Source organism: Triticum aestivum, chromosome 7B (genome assembly GCF_018294505.1).
Source record: "Triticum aestivum cultivar Chinese Spring chromosome 7B, IWGSC CS RefSeq v2.1, whole genome shotgun sequence".
Taxonomy (NCBI): domain Eukaryota; kingdom Viridiplantae; phylum Streptophyta; class Magnoliopsida; order Poales; family Poaceae; genus Triticum; species Triticum aestivum.
The window spans coordinates 403813969-403830666 of NC_057813.1; the positions used below are offsets into that span (position 1 = coordinate 403813969).

The 16698-nt window shown below is 45.0% G+C and overlaps 1 protein-coding gene across 2 annotated transcripts; it reads right to left on the minus strand.

The window, feature by feature from the left end:
• Positions 1-14830: 14830 nt before the first annotated feature.
• LOC123157263 (uncharacterized) lies at positions 14831-16461 on the minus strand. Of its 2 annotated transcripts, none has more exons than XM_044575519.1 (2): positions 16299-16461; positions 14831-16179 (listed from the first exon to the last, which is right to left on the minus strand). In XM_044575519.1, the coding sequence occupies exon 2, from the start codon at positions 16067-16069 to the stop codon at positions 15008-15010; it is 1062 nt and encodes a 353-aa protein (XP_044431454.1). In that variant the 5' UTR covers positions 16070-16179; positions 16299-16461; the 3' UTR covers positions 14831-15007. The 2 variants fall into 2 exon arrangements, with proteins under 2 accessions (XP_044431454.1, XP_044431455.1); XM_044575520.1 differs by having other exon boundaries at positions 14831-16185; positions 16299-16420.
• Between the last annotated feature and the right edge of the window lie 237 nt (positions 16462-16698).

Sequence of the window (16698 nt, forward strand, 5' to 3'; positions counted from 1 at the left end):
GCTCATAAAACCTAGCACGAGTGCTAGGCCTTGCATCAGAGCTGCCATGTACAACTGCAACAGGACGGTTGTACACAATATCACCTGACGCCTTCCACTGCAAAAAAAGACAACAGGCAAAGAGAAGTACACATGTGAGTACTAGAAAAGTTCACATTTATAATGGCTGCACATTTTTTAAAAAAATCTGATATTAAAAAATCAGATGCACTAACCGGCAGCTTCCCAAATTTGTAACTTTCCAAGTAAATATTTCCCTTCACAAGCACATCCTAATTGTACAACTTCATTAGGTCCTTGGTCGTCAGGTATGACGCACGTGGCGTCAACGTGTGCTTGACTAAAAATTTGCGAAGCTTCAAGCAGTCAAGATACATAATCAGGGGGACAATGGCACAACCCTCTGCACAATTCTGCTTGCTGCCTTCTGTTTGCCACCTCACCACAGCTGCCTGCAACTCATCAACAACAAGCTGGCAAAAGTCCATCTGAGCCATAGCCGCATAATCCATGTTCTCTACCATCGCAGCAACTCTACCCAAACGAACTGCAGGCCCGGGCACAGCAAATTCTGGTAAAGTATCAGGAAGAACACCTTCACAGCAAGGTCAACAGTCACATAATCATCTTCCTCCACCAACACCTTCAACTTCTCAAGCAAGTCCTTGACACCTATACTTTTTGAACGGTCAAAGCCAAGCTCATCCTTGAGGGCAGTCAATGATTCATCATGACCGCTGGAAGCAGGCATGGGTGCAGTGTGACGTCCCATAGGTAAATCAAAAATGTGATGAACTGCATCACGATTGATTCGAAGAACCCTGCCATTCCCAAAGTCCATTACCACGGTGGCAGGGTCAATCACTCCCATCAGGTAGCACAGAAGAATGCACGACACATTTTTCTTTACTGTCAGATCAAAGACAACACCAAATCCAGCATCCCTAACACGGCTACAATGCGCCTCTTTCAACAAAGAAGCAGCCTTGCAAACAGTGGGAAGCGACAACCGCACGGTCTTGTTAAATCGAGAATCATCTCCCTCAGCATCATCTTCAGTTGCATTGCTCTTACTAGACTTCTTCCTCTGTGTAAAGGGAAATGCAGTCCACATTAGAAGACTAGCCATAAAAAAGAGACATAGAAAACACAGAAAGAATAACAATGAAGGAAACAAATGCAGTGCACTTCAACAAACCTTTGGAGCAGCATCCACCTCCTCGCCAGAGTCACCACCAACATCTTCATCGACATCATCACGGGCACGCTTGGGTAGACTCTTAGATGAACCACAGTCTTTGCGTCTACAAGGATGAACACCCTTCACATAATCAGCAAGCACAAAGTCATCGTCATCAGAGTTGGGACCTTCAGTGACATGTAGTCGCTTGCGCTGAGGATCATCATTTCCACCAGCTTCAGCAGTTCTCTTGCCAAGATTCTTCTTCATTCCAGCAACACGTGGACTCCGCCGAGGTGTACCACCTTCCTCAGCAACAGTACTCAACCTCTTCTTCTGCAAAGAAGGCTGCTTCACCTTGCCAAATTTGCCACCCTTGGCACCATCTGCAGCTCTCCTCTGCTTCTCCTTCTCCGCAAACTCTTTTGACTCAATTTCAAACCTCAACTTCTTCTTGCTTTGCTTCAACTCATATTGACGAAGCTGTTCCGAGACCATCCAATCCTGTGTAACTTCCTCTGTACCATCAACAGACTGCGATTGTGTTTCAGACAAGACGGGACGTCTCTGATCAAAGCTCACACCAACATTACCCTCTGCAAAATAATGGTCAATCAATTGAGTAACCTCCTCAAACCCAGGCGCCCCAGCATGGAAAACAGACACTGCGTCAAAATGAAGTTTGACTATGCTCGTTAAAAAGTGCACAAAAAGAACAAATGCAGTACAGTTAGACATATAAATGCAGTGCTCCAACCATAAGCTCAAAATAAAAAATAATGCATTGTACAAAAAACTTGAATAAAACAACAATGCAGTTCACACATACATATAGTGGAGTTCACATATACAAATAAATGCAGTGCTGCATACACTAACTTCACGGTTGTTCCCAACAAAATGTCGGACTAGATAAAACAAGGCAACACCAATTTGTACAAACATCAAGCAACCAGCATACACAAAAATAAACAAATCAATCACATACCAGAAGGAGGGGCCACACTTATGGGAGAAGATTCAATCGGCGAATTCACTTGATGTCCTCCCTCGACACCATGATCCTTACCACCAGGACAAGGAGAGTCAATTGGTGTATCATTATGAGCACTGCAATCACCTACTGGATTCAAAAAAACCAGAAAACAGAAATTACAAAACATCACATGACAAAATAATGCAAACGAACGCTGACAACTAACAGAGCATAAACCAATATGCAGGATGAATTAGGAAACTAGATAAACATCAAACAAAATAAACAAAGCCTAAAATAAGCACTCCACATACCCTGAACTCCTTCTCCCACTCTGCCCGGCGAAGACATGGTGTTTCCCTGCAGCACAAGGACGAAGTGACAGACATAAGCAACAAAATCAGCGAAAATCTCACGAAACCCTAGATCCACATTGCTACACATGACTATCGACTTCAAAACGAGATAAAATCGACTGCCTACGGAAAAATTACACAAGCAAAAAGAGCGACAGCAACTACGAGAATCACAAAACAAGACGAGGGGACGATCAAGACCGAGGCCAAGCGGAACGTACCACAAAAAAGGGTGCGGCGACGGCGGCGGGAAGGGGGGGGCGGCGACGGGAACAGACAGGAAAGGGCTGCGGGAGCGCAAGCGGCAAGGGCTCACGGAGCGGACAGCTACGCGGAATGCAGGAATAAGGACCTCTTGAGGGCGGCGGTTCCTCGGGCGACGGCGGTTGCTGCGTGCGACGGCGGTTTTGCTCGAGGGAGAGATGCCTCGGGAGAAACTGCAAGAGAGGAGAGGGGATTGTTCTCGGTCTCTCTCCCTGACAGCGGAGCGGTGGAATAGCCTGGAAGGGATACGTAGGAGGCCCGCGTGTCGCAAAAAGGGTCACAAAAAACGGGCCGGCCCAAAAACGGCCCGGATAAAATAAGCCAGACTACATCAAAACGCACATATTACTAAAAAACAAAAAAACAAAACGCACATGATGCAGTTCTCTGTGAAGAATCATGAAGTTCAAACGGTAAAACAAAAATAAAATACATACAGTTCGTAAAAAAAGTTAAAATCAAAAACAACACGCATGTTAAGAAAACGCATCCGAAAAAAGTCTACCTTCAAATAAGTGCCACACAAAAAAGTGGGGGCCCCCAACCCCCCCCCCTCCCCTCTCCCCCTACACCTCCCGTACAGTGCAGTAAGCACATGGCAAAAAACAAATGCAGTATGCAGCACTAGAAAAATGCAGTGCATTTCGTTACGCGATGCAGTACGCTATAGCAATCCAGTTCCGCATTACGTAGATGAATATATACACGGCATAGAACACAACGATGAAGAAAAACGCGAACAGAAATAATAAATGCAGTGCGGAAGTACATGAACGTGCAGTACAGAACCATAATCAATGCAGTACAATTGTAATTTGCTAAGCAGTGCAGTCCCATACATTGGAAAAAAAGATTACAAAAAAGCAAAAACACGGAAACAAAAATGAGAACTGTACATGCAGTACGGAATGGGTTCACATGCAGTACATAACCATGATCAATGCAGTGCACGATGATTTACTAAAAAGCAGTGCACGCCCCAACATTGAAAAAAATACAAAGAAAAAAATTAACCACCCAAATGCTACCGGTCCCAGCTAGTCTCGTAGTAGGTCTATGCCCACAGAAGGCGAGTCGTTCAGAGTCACAATGCATGGGGCCGGCCACAAATGGGCACACAGGCCAGAGACAATAAAGTTGCGAGCGCCGTGTATAAGCGTCCAAATAAGTAACCAGAGGAGTTCGACCGGTATGCCTCGCCAGCACTTATAAATAGGTCGAGTGCGCCTTCCGGTGGCGAGGTGGGACTAAACATTAAAGCGCACACACAACGAACCGGGAACCAGCCGTGCTCACAGGCCGACTTGGGCCCAAGTGCATCTCTAAACTACCCGAGCACAGGCCCAACAAGGCCAACTAAGAAAAATAATAAGTTCAAAAAAAGTGGGGGGAGGGCCCCCCACCCCCCACCCCCTTCCCCTACCCCTCCCGTACCAGGGATTGCAGTAAGTATAGGCAAAAACAAGATGCAGTACGTGGCGGTAGAAGTATGCAGTGCATTCCGTTACGCGATGCAGTTCGCTGTAGCAATGCATTGCAAATACGTAGCGGTAGAAAAATGCAGTGCGTTATGTTACGCGATGCAGTGCGGTATGGCAATCCAGTTCTGGATTACCTACATGATTAAATACACGGCATAAAACACATCAAAAAACACCAAAGCCTATAGCAAGGACACGCAAAAAACGATGAAGTACACATATGTAATACACAAGTGCAGTTCTACTTTGTATGCGATGTAGTGCGGAAGTATAAGCAATGCAGTTATGTTGTCATGCAGTGTACATATATAAAACATGACAAAATGTCAGTTCGCACAGAAAAGTGGTGGTTAAAAAAATTACTGATCAAAAATAAAATAAAACCACCTTAAAAAAACCACGTTCGCATACAACCACCCAATCGGAGCAATTCCATCGCCACAAGCCCACGATCACAGATGCAACACCAACCCACGATCTGCACAACCGCATCGTTAGAGTGATCGTGCAGTTCATCCGACGCGGCCATCCCACCCCGCGCCCTCCCCTTAAATTCAGACCCCTGACAAAGGCCTTCTCATCCACAACAACACAAGTATCCATTGCGCTGCCACCAAATCGCTCCATATCAACGCAAAAGCACCAAGCCCTGCTACCGGCGATGACGTTCACCGACGAGTATAAGGGCGACAAGGCCGTGGAGGCGCACGGCAACACCAAGTTGCACGTCATCCACACCAACGACAAGAAGCAGATGGCGATCTCCCTCGCGCAGTACGAGCGCCACCTCAGCCTCCAGCGCCACAAGATCGTCGGCATTGATCTCGAGTACGACAACGAGCCTGAAGCGACGCAGAAACCCGCCCTCTGCCAGCTCTCCATCGGCAAGAATCACCCGGTGCTGCTCTTCCAAATGAGCGCCTCTGAAAGGTGCACCGTCTTCGACAACTTCCTCGCCGACCCCAGGTACACCTTTGCAGGCTTCTCCATCGACGGCGACAAAACCAGGCTGGAGCACGTCAAACTGGAGGTCGCCAACTTCGTCGACATCCAGAAGGAGTGGAGGGTGCCCGAGGCAACCAAGGCGTTGGACTCCCTTGGAGATGTCTCCGGCATGCTCATCGACGACTACTACAACAACATGAAGAAGAAGATCACCGACGACGAGCACAAGCGCTGGGCCACCCTGCCTCTGTCCATGAGGCACATCGAGTACGCGGCAAAGGACCCCTACGCAGTGTACGAGATATGGAACCGCATCACCCTCACCCAGGACGGCCTTCGCCGTGCAAAGCTGGAGAAGGAGGAGCCCCCCAAGAAGCGCGCCAGGAGCAGCTGGGGATGGGAAGAGCCTAACTGGTGAAGAAAAAGATGGTGCCGGCCAAGAGCCAACAATACCAACGTTGTTTTAGAATTATCATCAAATTTGCTTTATGTTGTTTGCTTATGTATCGTTGGTTTGCTTGTGTGCTATACTTAGTTTGCTTGCCATGCAGAATCGCTTGTAATGATGAACTTTGATTATGTTAGTTTGCTTTCTGTTCAACTTAGTTTGCTGGTGATGAAATTGTCGTACAGAATACCTGTGATAATTTGTTTTCTGTTGTCTGCTCATGTATCATTAGATTCGAGTAGTGCACAAAACGAAAATAAGTTGCAGTGTGCAAACAGGACGCATGCAGTGCAAATTGTGTACGAATGCAGTACAGACTATGTCGAATGAAGTTTTAACATAACCAACAAAGCAGTGCACGAACCTAAATTTGAAAAAGAATACATAAGAGCAAAAACACAAAAAGAAAAACGCAAACACGTAAATAATCAATGCAGTGCAGAATATTACGAACGTGCAGTACACAACCATAATCAATGCATTACACGTATGATTTACTAAGTAGTGCACTCCCATACATTGGAAAAAAAGATTACATAAATAGCAAAAAACACGGAAACAAAAAATGAGAACTGTACATGCAGTACGGAATGCGTGCACATGCAGTACATAACACTGATCAATGCAATGCATGCCCCGACATTGAAAAAAATACCTAAGACAGAAAAATACAAAGAAAAATTAACCACCCAAGTGCTACCGGCCCCAACCAATCTTGTAATAGGTCTGCGCCCACAGAAGGCGAGTCATTTTGAGTCACAATGCATGGGGCCGACCACACATGGGCCCACAGGTCAGAGAGCATAGAGCCGCGAGCTCCGTGTATAAGCACCCAAATAAGTAACAAGAGGAGTTCGGCCGATGTGCCTCGCCAATGCTTATAAACAGGTCGGGCGCGCCTTTCGTGGGCGAGGTGGGACTAAACATTAGGTCGCACACACAGCGCACCGGGAACCAGCCGTGCTCACAGGCCGACTTGGGCCCAAATGCGTCTTCACTACCCGAACACATGGCCAACAAACCAAAGAGAGGCCACTGAAAAAAATCCTACATACCATACACAAACACAGGCCCAACCACGCATTCGCAGTTCGTCGTGATATGACAATGCGGTTCGCTATTTTCAAGTAAGCAGTCCTGTTGCTTCTCAAATGCATTCGTGTACACTGAATCAGAACCAATCCACCACCTAACACCAACCACAACATTTATTACTTCCATTGCTCAATTGGTTGCATAAAAACTTATCCATTCGTGCTACAGACTAACACAACTCCTCCCCCGTTCCTCATTTTCTTCAAATCGTAGATCTAGGGTTCATCCCATCCACAGCTCTTCTCTGGAATTCCACTGAACCCGCCATGGACTGTAAGTGCGGGTGCTTGGCAAGGATGGCGCCGGTAGCGGACACATGCGTGTACGCAGAAGGTCTAGAGCTCACCAACACCGAGTGGCGCAGCATGCTCGGGTGCCTGATGATACCCAACAGGGGGTTTCGTGCGCCATTTCTTCATCGCCTCACAACCGCAGATCTGCAGGAAAGTTGGGTATGTTTTCCCCTCACAATTTTGGACATAATCTAGCCTGCAAATACACATCTGAATATATAGTTCAATCAATTTGTTCAGTAGTGTCAACAAAAATACAAAACAGAATTTGTATTGTTGTTCAGATTTGTTAGCTATTAAGACTAGATGCTTCCACCTATCTTTCTTCAGTACCACACCAGGTATCGACACTAGTTAGATCAGAATCCCAACACACGAACAAAAAAAGGGTCAGTAGATAAGCGTTGCAGTTATCTTAACATGCTGGAGAAGTACACTATTACTGACATTGCAGTGCAAGCATGTTGCAGTATAATATATATCCCAGTAAAACTAGGGGTCAATTGCGTATATAAGTTTGTTCATACATTGCAACTACTTTAGAAAATAGCAGTCATATATATGTAACTATTTAAGTCAACATAAACAGATCATACTAAGTATAAAAGAAAAACATTTGTTGTTTACTTATAAAATTCTTTTTCCACCCATTCCAATATGCAGAAACTGTCATCCATAATAAAATTTCATGCTCCGAGTTCAGGGAAGGTTACTTTGGAGACAGAACACAAGAATGGGTATGCAGACATGCAAGCTGACTACCACATCGACTCTGAAGACTGCATCAACATAACTACTGGTTGGAAAGATTTTGTCTCCCAGAATGGCTTTCAGGTCGGAGAAGTAGCGATGGTGTTTTTCTACAAAGAAGAAGACTCCATCAAGTTTACAATATTTGCACTCTAGGTTGTCTAATATGAAGAAACCAATATTTCTAATGCTTTGGTTATGTTGTGTGCTTTTAAAATTATGTCCATCAGAGAATTTGAATGATGCCTATTTAATGTATGCAACCTCAGCTGCCTCATTTTATCATCCTTTTTAGACAAAGTTGTTGATGGCAGTAATGCAGTTCTCTCAAACACATAGTGTGGTACTAATAATAAAAAAGCAACCCTCTGAACAGTAACAATGAAATGCAAATGGTCGAAACTTTGCAGTTAACATATCATGTTCAAAAACAATTCTCATAGTATGCAGTTCAAAAAAATCTTATAATAACTATTCAGCTAACAAAAGCGTATAATGGACCATCCATTCTAATAGCAGAATTGAACATTAAAAACACTGCTAATGCAGTATGGAAATGCATATTATGTAGTCATCTAGAACATAGAATGCAGTTTAAGAAAAGGAGAAATCTCATAAGCAGCCATAACCACTGTAATGAAGCTACAACGAAGTACACTACCAAAGAAAATGCAGTGCACTACAACGTATGCCACGACTACAAAAAATAAAATTAATGCAGTAAAACTGCAGACATGTGATAGACTAACAGAGGTGTCAATTTCACTCGCAATTCCATAACTCGCCTAAAATTTGTACAGCCACTAAACTATAGAAAAATACCCCCGAAAAATTTACACGGAAGACACGGCAACGGGACGAATAGCATCAGCTTTCATTTCAAGAATGTGATTCAAAAAATGACAATTATACCCGCAATACAATGAATTCAAACCTATAGCAACAATAATTACAATATTCAAACATGCATGGACGAGTAAAATCAAAAAAATCAACAAGAACAGAGGAGCGGACGAAGCTCACCCGCCGTAACAATCAAAATAACAAAGAATTGAAAACTAACTCCTAAAAATTAACAAATTATAGAGTGAACGGACCGATTAAAACGAACGCAACCAAAGAATTCCTACTAAAAAATAATATCCGACCACAAAAAAATCGCGTCTGACGCGAACACGAACGAACAGAGAAAGCTCATCCGCCAAATCCCTCGATTTGCAAGCACTCTAGTAGATTTTCCTGTAAATTAGAAAGAATAAAGCTTAAATGACATGCAAACACAAACTGAATCATCCCGCAACACCCGATACCACACAGAAAACGCGGGCGGGACACCAGAAAATGAAGTATTTCTCCCGTGAAAGCATTGCAGTGCCCGACGTCAAGAAGATGCAGTGCACTTGCATTGAGCGTGCAGTGCGAAAGTGTTATCAGAATAGTTATTCTGCTAATATTAGCAGAATAGACTGTCTATATATATATATATAGGCCACATGTAGGTGTGGTTGTGTTCCGTCCCTCTCTCGCGTTTTTTGTTGCCAAATGGTGCTATATAAAATGCAGACAACTCAGATGAAACAACTGTCTGCGAACGTACACGCAACAGACATGGGTGCACCGGACTAACTGTGTGCGATGCATGTGCCCTGTAAAATCAGCACAGTGCACTGGTGGCAACTGGCCACAACCTCGCAAGCGCCAGCCAGGGTAAAGGGATAATGTGTATAGGAAATTTAAGATGAATTCAATGTCTGTGTCTAAAAATTAGGATGAACCGTGTGCGATGAACCAGCCAAGTAGAAATCTAAAAAAACTACCCGCCTTGAGCGATGCAAAAATTGGTGGTTCCATGGCTTTTCCTTTCCTTATTAACGTACACAATTATTATGTTTGGACCATGTGCGATCTTGGTTGCTCCTGCCCCGCTTCAATTCCTTTACCCAAATTCTAGTAGCCGCAGTATTTCAACTGTCGCCCTCACTCCTCCGGCACTGACATTATATTAAAATTTCTATAGCCGAGGCATTTGAATTGTCACGCTCCCTTGTCCACCACCATCATCACCCACCATTACTAAAAAATTATGTAGCCGCGACATCTCCTCAAACACCACCTGACCCCTTCCACATCCTACACACACCAACACCCCTCCCCCCTCCTCCCCTGCTCGAGCCCTAGCTTGCCATCGTCGTCGCCCACCACCGCAAACATCCGACGGTTTTTCTGTGCCTCTAGATAGTTCAGGTCACCCATCGATATCCATACCCTTGCCGCTAAGATGACGCATGCGGTGTCCCTTCCTCCCGGATTCCCATCCCCTATTCTAGAGAATCGTAGCGTAAGTCCAACCACATATCCTGGGGAGCCCGAGGAGCGTACGGCCAAAAAGAGGTCTATCATGGCCTCTTCGCCAGACAATGGTGAGGTGACCATCGTTCGTGCTGACCTGTCGATCCCAGAGGAACACCTCGCCACAGAATATGGCGAGGACGTTGACTACGTTGCCATGTAGATGGCGTCAAGTCAGCGATCTCGCGTATTCCTGTATCTCAGGACAGGCGGCTACGACATCAAGGTCATCGACAACAACGTCTTTATGCGGGCCATGTCACAGGTTAGGTGGTCCATCCCCAACGCCTCTGTTTCAACCGTCGTGATCTCTTCGAAGGCCCCGCCGCTGATATCCTCCTCCTCGCGGTCAAGGATTTGTGATCCTTGTACACCATTGATCCCATTTTGTCATTTATGAAGGACACGTTCTATGGCGGTGGCTTGGGATCCTCAGCTACCAAGTCAGACCTCATCAACCACGACCACGAGAAGGGCACCTACTACGGCTCTTCCAAGGCGAGACATCCCATATGTGACATCAAGGAGCGCACCCTAGGTCTGTGCTCTTCCAAGTGGAAGGAGCCCATCCATGACAAGTCAGGCATCATCCTATCAGCAAATCACACTTTTTCTAGCTAGCCAACTGGTGCCCATTGTTGTAGTAGCTTTTGCCATGCGATGTTTAACTCTGACGTGTTTAATTATATCAGGTATGCAAAAATGCAATGTTCAGTAGGGCTATCTGATGTTTAAGTATGAACTATCCAGTTCAATTCCACGAATGGATATATTTGGGTGTTTATAGTGAGAAGATGCCTTGTTTATCTATATTTCATTGTTAGATTGGTTGCAGTGAGCATTTGTCCGGTTTTCAAGTAGATGCCTTGTTTATCTGTATTTGCTTGTTAGGTTGGTTGTAGTAAGCCTTTGGCCAGTTTTCAATGGCTATATTTGGTTGTTATAGTGAGCACATATGCCTTGTTTATTTAGTTATTCACTATGTGATGTTCATTATGTGCAAGTATGGACTGTACAGTTCATTTTCATCAATACCAGTTTGAACGATTATATTTGGTTCCTCTTATGACTGGTGTAGTTAACACATGCCCTTTATTTTAGGTTTACACATTTATCCAGTGTGATGTTTAAGCATGAGCTACGTTCTATTCATTTTCAACAATATCGGTTTGAATTGCAATATCTGGTCCCTGTAAGGCATGTTGTAGTTAATGTTTCCTTCCATCTTCTATCTTCTTTAACAGCATGCTGAAACCAACACATTCAAGCTATCATTTGGAGATGATGTTGTTTACCATGGCTATATTTGGTTGATGTTAAGCCTATTGTACTTATCATGCATTTCCATGTGCTTACACAGGACAACAACCGGAGTGGCCGACATTTTCCACCGAAGTTGGTTTCATCCCTCGGCTTATACTCCCGCCGCTCCATGGTGTAGTGCATATATATCCACGCTTGGACATTTTTTAGCTTCTAATATTGACTTGTTGCTTGTAGGTACATATGTCCTCAGGAAATATCCACGCCTTGACCCTTTTTGCGTATGAGGCAATGAGATATTCATGAACTAGCATCAAGTGAGGAAACTGATAAGGATTGTTAGCAAAAAGATACGAACATAGCAATTAATCTATTTGTTTACGTTCTATCCAACACAACAATGAGTTGTAGGATGGTAACTACGGAACTCTATAGCCTTCTCTTTTATTGCACATAATGAGTTGTTAGACAACAATGTGTGAATATTTTTTGTTTGCAGTGGTTCCAAAGCAATTTACTCAAGATTACTTCGCAAAGTACATGATTGATGGACATGCAATGAAGGTTAAAGTATTTCATCGAGACTACAATGAGCATCGAGAAGTCCTAGTGAAGACTAAAGGATGGGTGAGCGGCCATCACAAGGGGTTGGCCTAGAGTCATGCGCGCATTAGGCATGGAGGAGGACACAATAGGCATTCTGCTTCACCTTCTCCAGCAACTATAATGTCTTTCATCACTTTCTTTACCGTCTTTAATACAATTGTGGTTCATTATTCTTTACTTGGTGCTTATATAGTTCTTCAGTATATGTACCCGTGCATAGAATTATGCATCCATTCTTGAACCTATATTTGTAATAAATATGACTCAATATGAAATAATGGCTGCCTACTTTCAAATTCAAATTCTGTGAATTTTAAATGCAGTGATTAAATTAGGGATAAATTATGCTCTGCATGCCATTACAGTAGCACACAGTTCCTGCTTATTAAATGTTTGTGATAGTCTCCTTATAACACACGCTTTGCAATCATGAACTGTTTATGATGTCGCCTTTATCCGACACGGGTAGTACGGATTAATCGTTTTGGACATTTTATATATCGCAAACATTTATGGATAGAGCAACGTGTGGGATATATTCAAGTTTCACATACAGTTTTATAGGGACAACTGTATGCACTCTTACATCCAATCGCATACGATGCAGGAAAGTAAATGTGTGTGATAGTCTCCTTAGCATACAATCGTGAACTGTATGTGATGGGGCGTGCATCATAAACGTTGCACCACATAATACCGTGTGCGATGATAATGCCAACCCACATGAGTAGTAAGGATGGAGCATTTGGAAATTTTGATATATCACAAACAGTTGCGTGACGACTCTCGTTTGGGATAGATGTGAGCATCGATGCATCACATACACTTAGTTCTGCAAAACGTATGCATTCCTACTCCCTATTGCCGACGGTTTCTGGGTCGTGTGCATTGACCCCCCCCCCCCCCCCCATTACACACAGGCAAGGAGATGGTAAAAACCGTTTGTATAGCATGTCGCTGCACCAGTGTGAGCACGCACTAGTAGACGTCCCTGCTGGTCGGCGGAGGGGGCAGCTCACCAACCTTGCCGCCACTGCGTGGGTCGAGGAGGAAGACCCTCACCGTCCGCCAGCAGGCAAAGGTGAGGTCATCCAGATCGTACCTCTGGTTGCATCCTCCTCGTTCAAGACGACAAGGAGTCAGAGATGCACACTTGTCGAAGAGGGCGGGGATGGTGAGAATGGTGGGCACGACAAAGGTGCCGGACATGGAAGTGGACGGTGACAGGAACACACCAGCAACAGCAACATGAAACACTGCGAGAGGAGGCGCGCATTCACGGCGAGGTCACCGCCGTCGACAAAGGAGGTTCACATGAGTCGCCGGCCGGCCAAAAGGAGGCCTTTGCGTGAAGAAAATTTATCCTTGGCCGCCTCCAGAAGAGTATATAGGGATTGGATAGGCAACGGAGGATAAATTATCCTCCTCTATTTGGTTTAGAGGATCGGCTAAATGCGATAGAGGAGTAAAATTACATTTATCGTTCCTTATAGCCGGACATGGGCGGATAGGGGATGGGTTAAAGTTTGGCCTTACATGGGATGTTTGGTTGGCCTACGGTAAACAAGAGATCTATATCATTCCAGGATTCCAGGCAGATCTTAGTGTGATTTTGTGTTTTCTGTTTGTACTACACAGGTTGAGTGAGGTGGATGTTCCTAGGAACCTGCACGCAAATAAATTATGGAGTAATTTTAGTTCTTTATGAAGCTAAACAAATATTTGCACATTTCCATTGAACAGACAATTTATAAGCCATGGTTATGTATTAAAAAGATATCATTCCGTGTAAGGTAGTTTCTACTTTCTTTATTAGCCTCATGATTTGCAAAGGGCAACCTGTACAACTCACTACATTATATAACCTTGGAAACTGGAGTATTACGCTGAATCGCAAATCCGTTGATAAAATGTGCTTGTATCGTATTAAAATTCCTTGATTCAACGAACTTAAATCCAAAGTGGTTTCCTGCCTTCCTGGCTTAGAAGGCAAATACAACCTCTGCACGAGTTCCATGCAGATTCCTCCGTACATGTACGAGTGCGCTGGAAGCAGAACGTACTGCGTGCCCACAAGGGATAGCCCTCACATAGATAGAGCGAATGGAGCGACAGGCCGTTCATCACATAGATAGAGCGAATGGAGCGACAGGCCGTTCATCATTGATGCGGATAGCACCAAGTTGCAGCGATACTGGGAGCATCAGACATAGATAAATCACCGGTGCCTTCACTTGTAATGGAAGCCAAGAGAATATGAGGAGGAACAGAGTTCAGCATCAACGTCATTAGGAGAGAGAGCTCAATGTTATTAGCCATACTGTTGCCAAACTAGGGCGATCCTCTCCTTGCACAGCAGTCTAGATCTGGCATGGTCCAGGCAAAATTATGCCGTTGGGTGCTTCTGATTGTAACGTACCTACACCCCTTAAGTAATACACCCGCTTTTCTGCGGGGAAAAAAAGCTGGGTGTAAAAACAATGTGTGAAGCGAAAACAAATAATACTGATGAGTGCACGGGGTCCGGCAGATTGACATAAGTTTGCATGAGTATGACCGTTGTTCTGATAGAAACCTTGGAGGAGGTCTAGGATTCACGTCAATCTACTAACCAGTCGTTCTTATCGTTATGTGAAGTACGCAGATCAGTTAATATAATGGCTAAATAGCATTTTATTATGTTGTACATTTTCCAGATGCTACTACATGAATTTTCTTAACAAAAGAATTTGCCCATGGCAGATTGAAGCAGCATGGGAGTATTTGCAACTTACAGTATTAGGCTTGCTGTATTGAGTTATTATTACCAAAATAAATGCATGCATAGAATACTTTCTTGTTGCTTACTCATAGACATAAAACAAATGAAGTTACAGAGGTGGTGATACATTAGCTGAATCACAGACGAGTAAACACATTATTAAAACATAGAAATGCAGCAGTCACAACTGAGTGAAAAATAAACATAGGAACTCGGTCATCATAACATGATTTTAGCATTTTACATCCAAAATGCAACAGGATCTTGGAGGAACAACATAGAGGTTGCTCTAGGCACTTCGTAGTACTGCACCATACAGCTCCTGCCGGTCGTCGGGTCTCCATTCATGTCATGACAGAGATAGAATGTAGTCAAACAACAAAGACAGCAGCCAGATTGGGGCAGGTCTTCCTCTTCCTTGAGCTCCTGATCAGCACTGTCGTCAACAATGGAGACACATTCTACGAGGCAGAATTTGCTCTGGCTTTCCATGTACACAAGGGTGGCGCCTATGTGCCTCAAGGCTGGGTCCTCGCTGAACAGCTTCTCCTTGCTGAGCTTCAACTCAAGGGTGTGGCCAGTGTCGGAGGTGTGCATGTAGCAGCAAATGAGTTGGCCGAGGGTGTCTGGGTCTTTCGAGAGCCCAACAAATGCGCCCAGGAGAGGGTCGAAGTGACCACGACCCTCGAAAGGCAGCACCCACTTGCCAAGTTGTTTCCATGAACTTTTTACCGTGTCAAAGGTGAAGGTGGCAGCAAAGGCTTCGTTCTCGGTGCTCACAAGGAGAGAATGTCCGTACAAAGCGTACGAGCAGACGTCGTAAATCTGGAATGGCGGATGTGGGAGCAGTTCCCACGACCACTCGGAGCCAGATTGTGGATCCAAGTAGAGCATCTCAAAAGAGGCTTCGGCAATAATGAATAGCTTATTGCCGACGGCGAGATAGACGGGATGAATCGGAAACTCGAGCCCAGGGCCAAAGGTGAGACTCCGCGAGCGGACGTCCAACATGGGGAAGAAGCTGCCGGACAAGTTATGACCCGCAGGATCCCTGGGATGCATCAGCAAAATCCTAGTGCCAAAGGCTGACGCGAAGTACTCCGGAGACTCGTGCGGCGCCTCCAATTTGAAGAAAGGCCGAGGCAAGCGCTGCACGGGGGGATTGAAGCGATTCGACGTATTTACCTTGCGGATGGTATATCCGAACGACCAGTCATCAAAGACAAGGTACAGGTGATCCTGCCGAGGCCGAGGCTCTAGCTCAAGAGCGCCTAGGCGTTTCCCGTGCCGCTGCTTTGGCATCCTCGATCTTCCTTAACCGTCGCCTTCTTGTGATCTACGCACCACCTGAATTATTAGTAGCCCTAATTCCTTCGATTTCTTTCAAAGGCGTTGACGCTGGCCCTTGATCCCTGTCACTCGAATTCGAACCCGAATACATTGTCAAGTGGAAATCAATCAGGCCCAATCCTCATATCTGAATCGAGGACGACAAAAGGCAGCATGAAGAAAGGAGACCGAAGGTACGTACCTACAAGTCGACGATGGTGCTGCGGCAAAACGGCTCGATTCACCATCAAAGTGGGCTTAGCAGTTGTTTGTGCTGGGAGCCTGCGGCGGCGGCGGTAGAGCCTGAGTGACGAAGCCATTGGTTATAAAGGAGGAAACCCTAGCCGGTGAGTAGCCTGTGGCCATATATGGGCCGGGCCGGTACAACACGACTCGTGTCGGCTCTCTTATAAAAAAGCGCGATGCCGTGCTGGCCCGAAAGCTCGGCCATGAGGATCGACCCAGCACGTCTGCTATAAAGGCTGGCCCGGCACGGCACTTTTGCGAACCGAACCGTGTTGCCTTTCCCTTATGGCGGTTGCAGTCTAAAACTAAACAAAATTATTTCTTTAAAAAAATATCTACTTACCTAAAAAGAATGG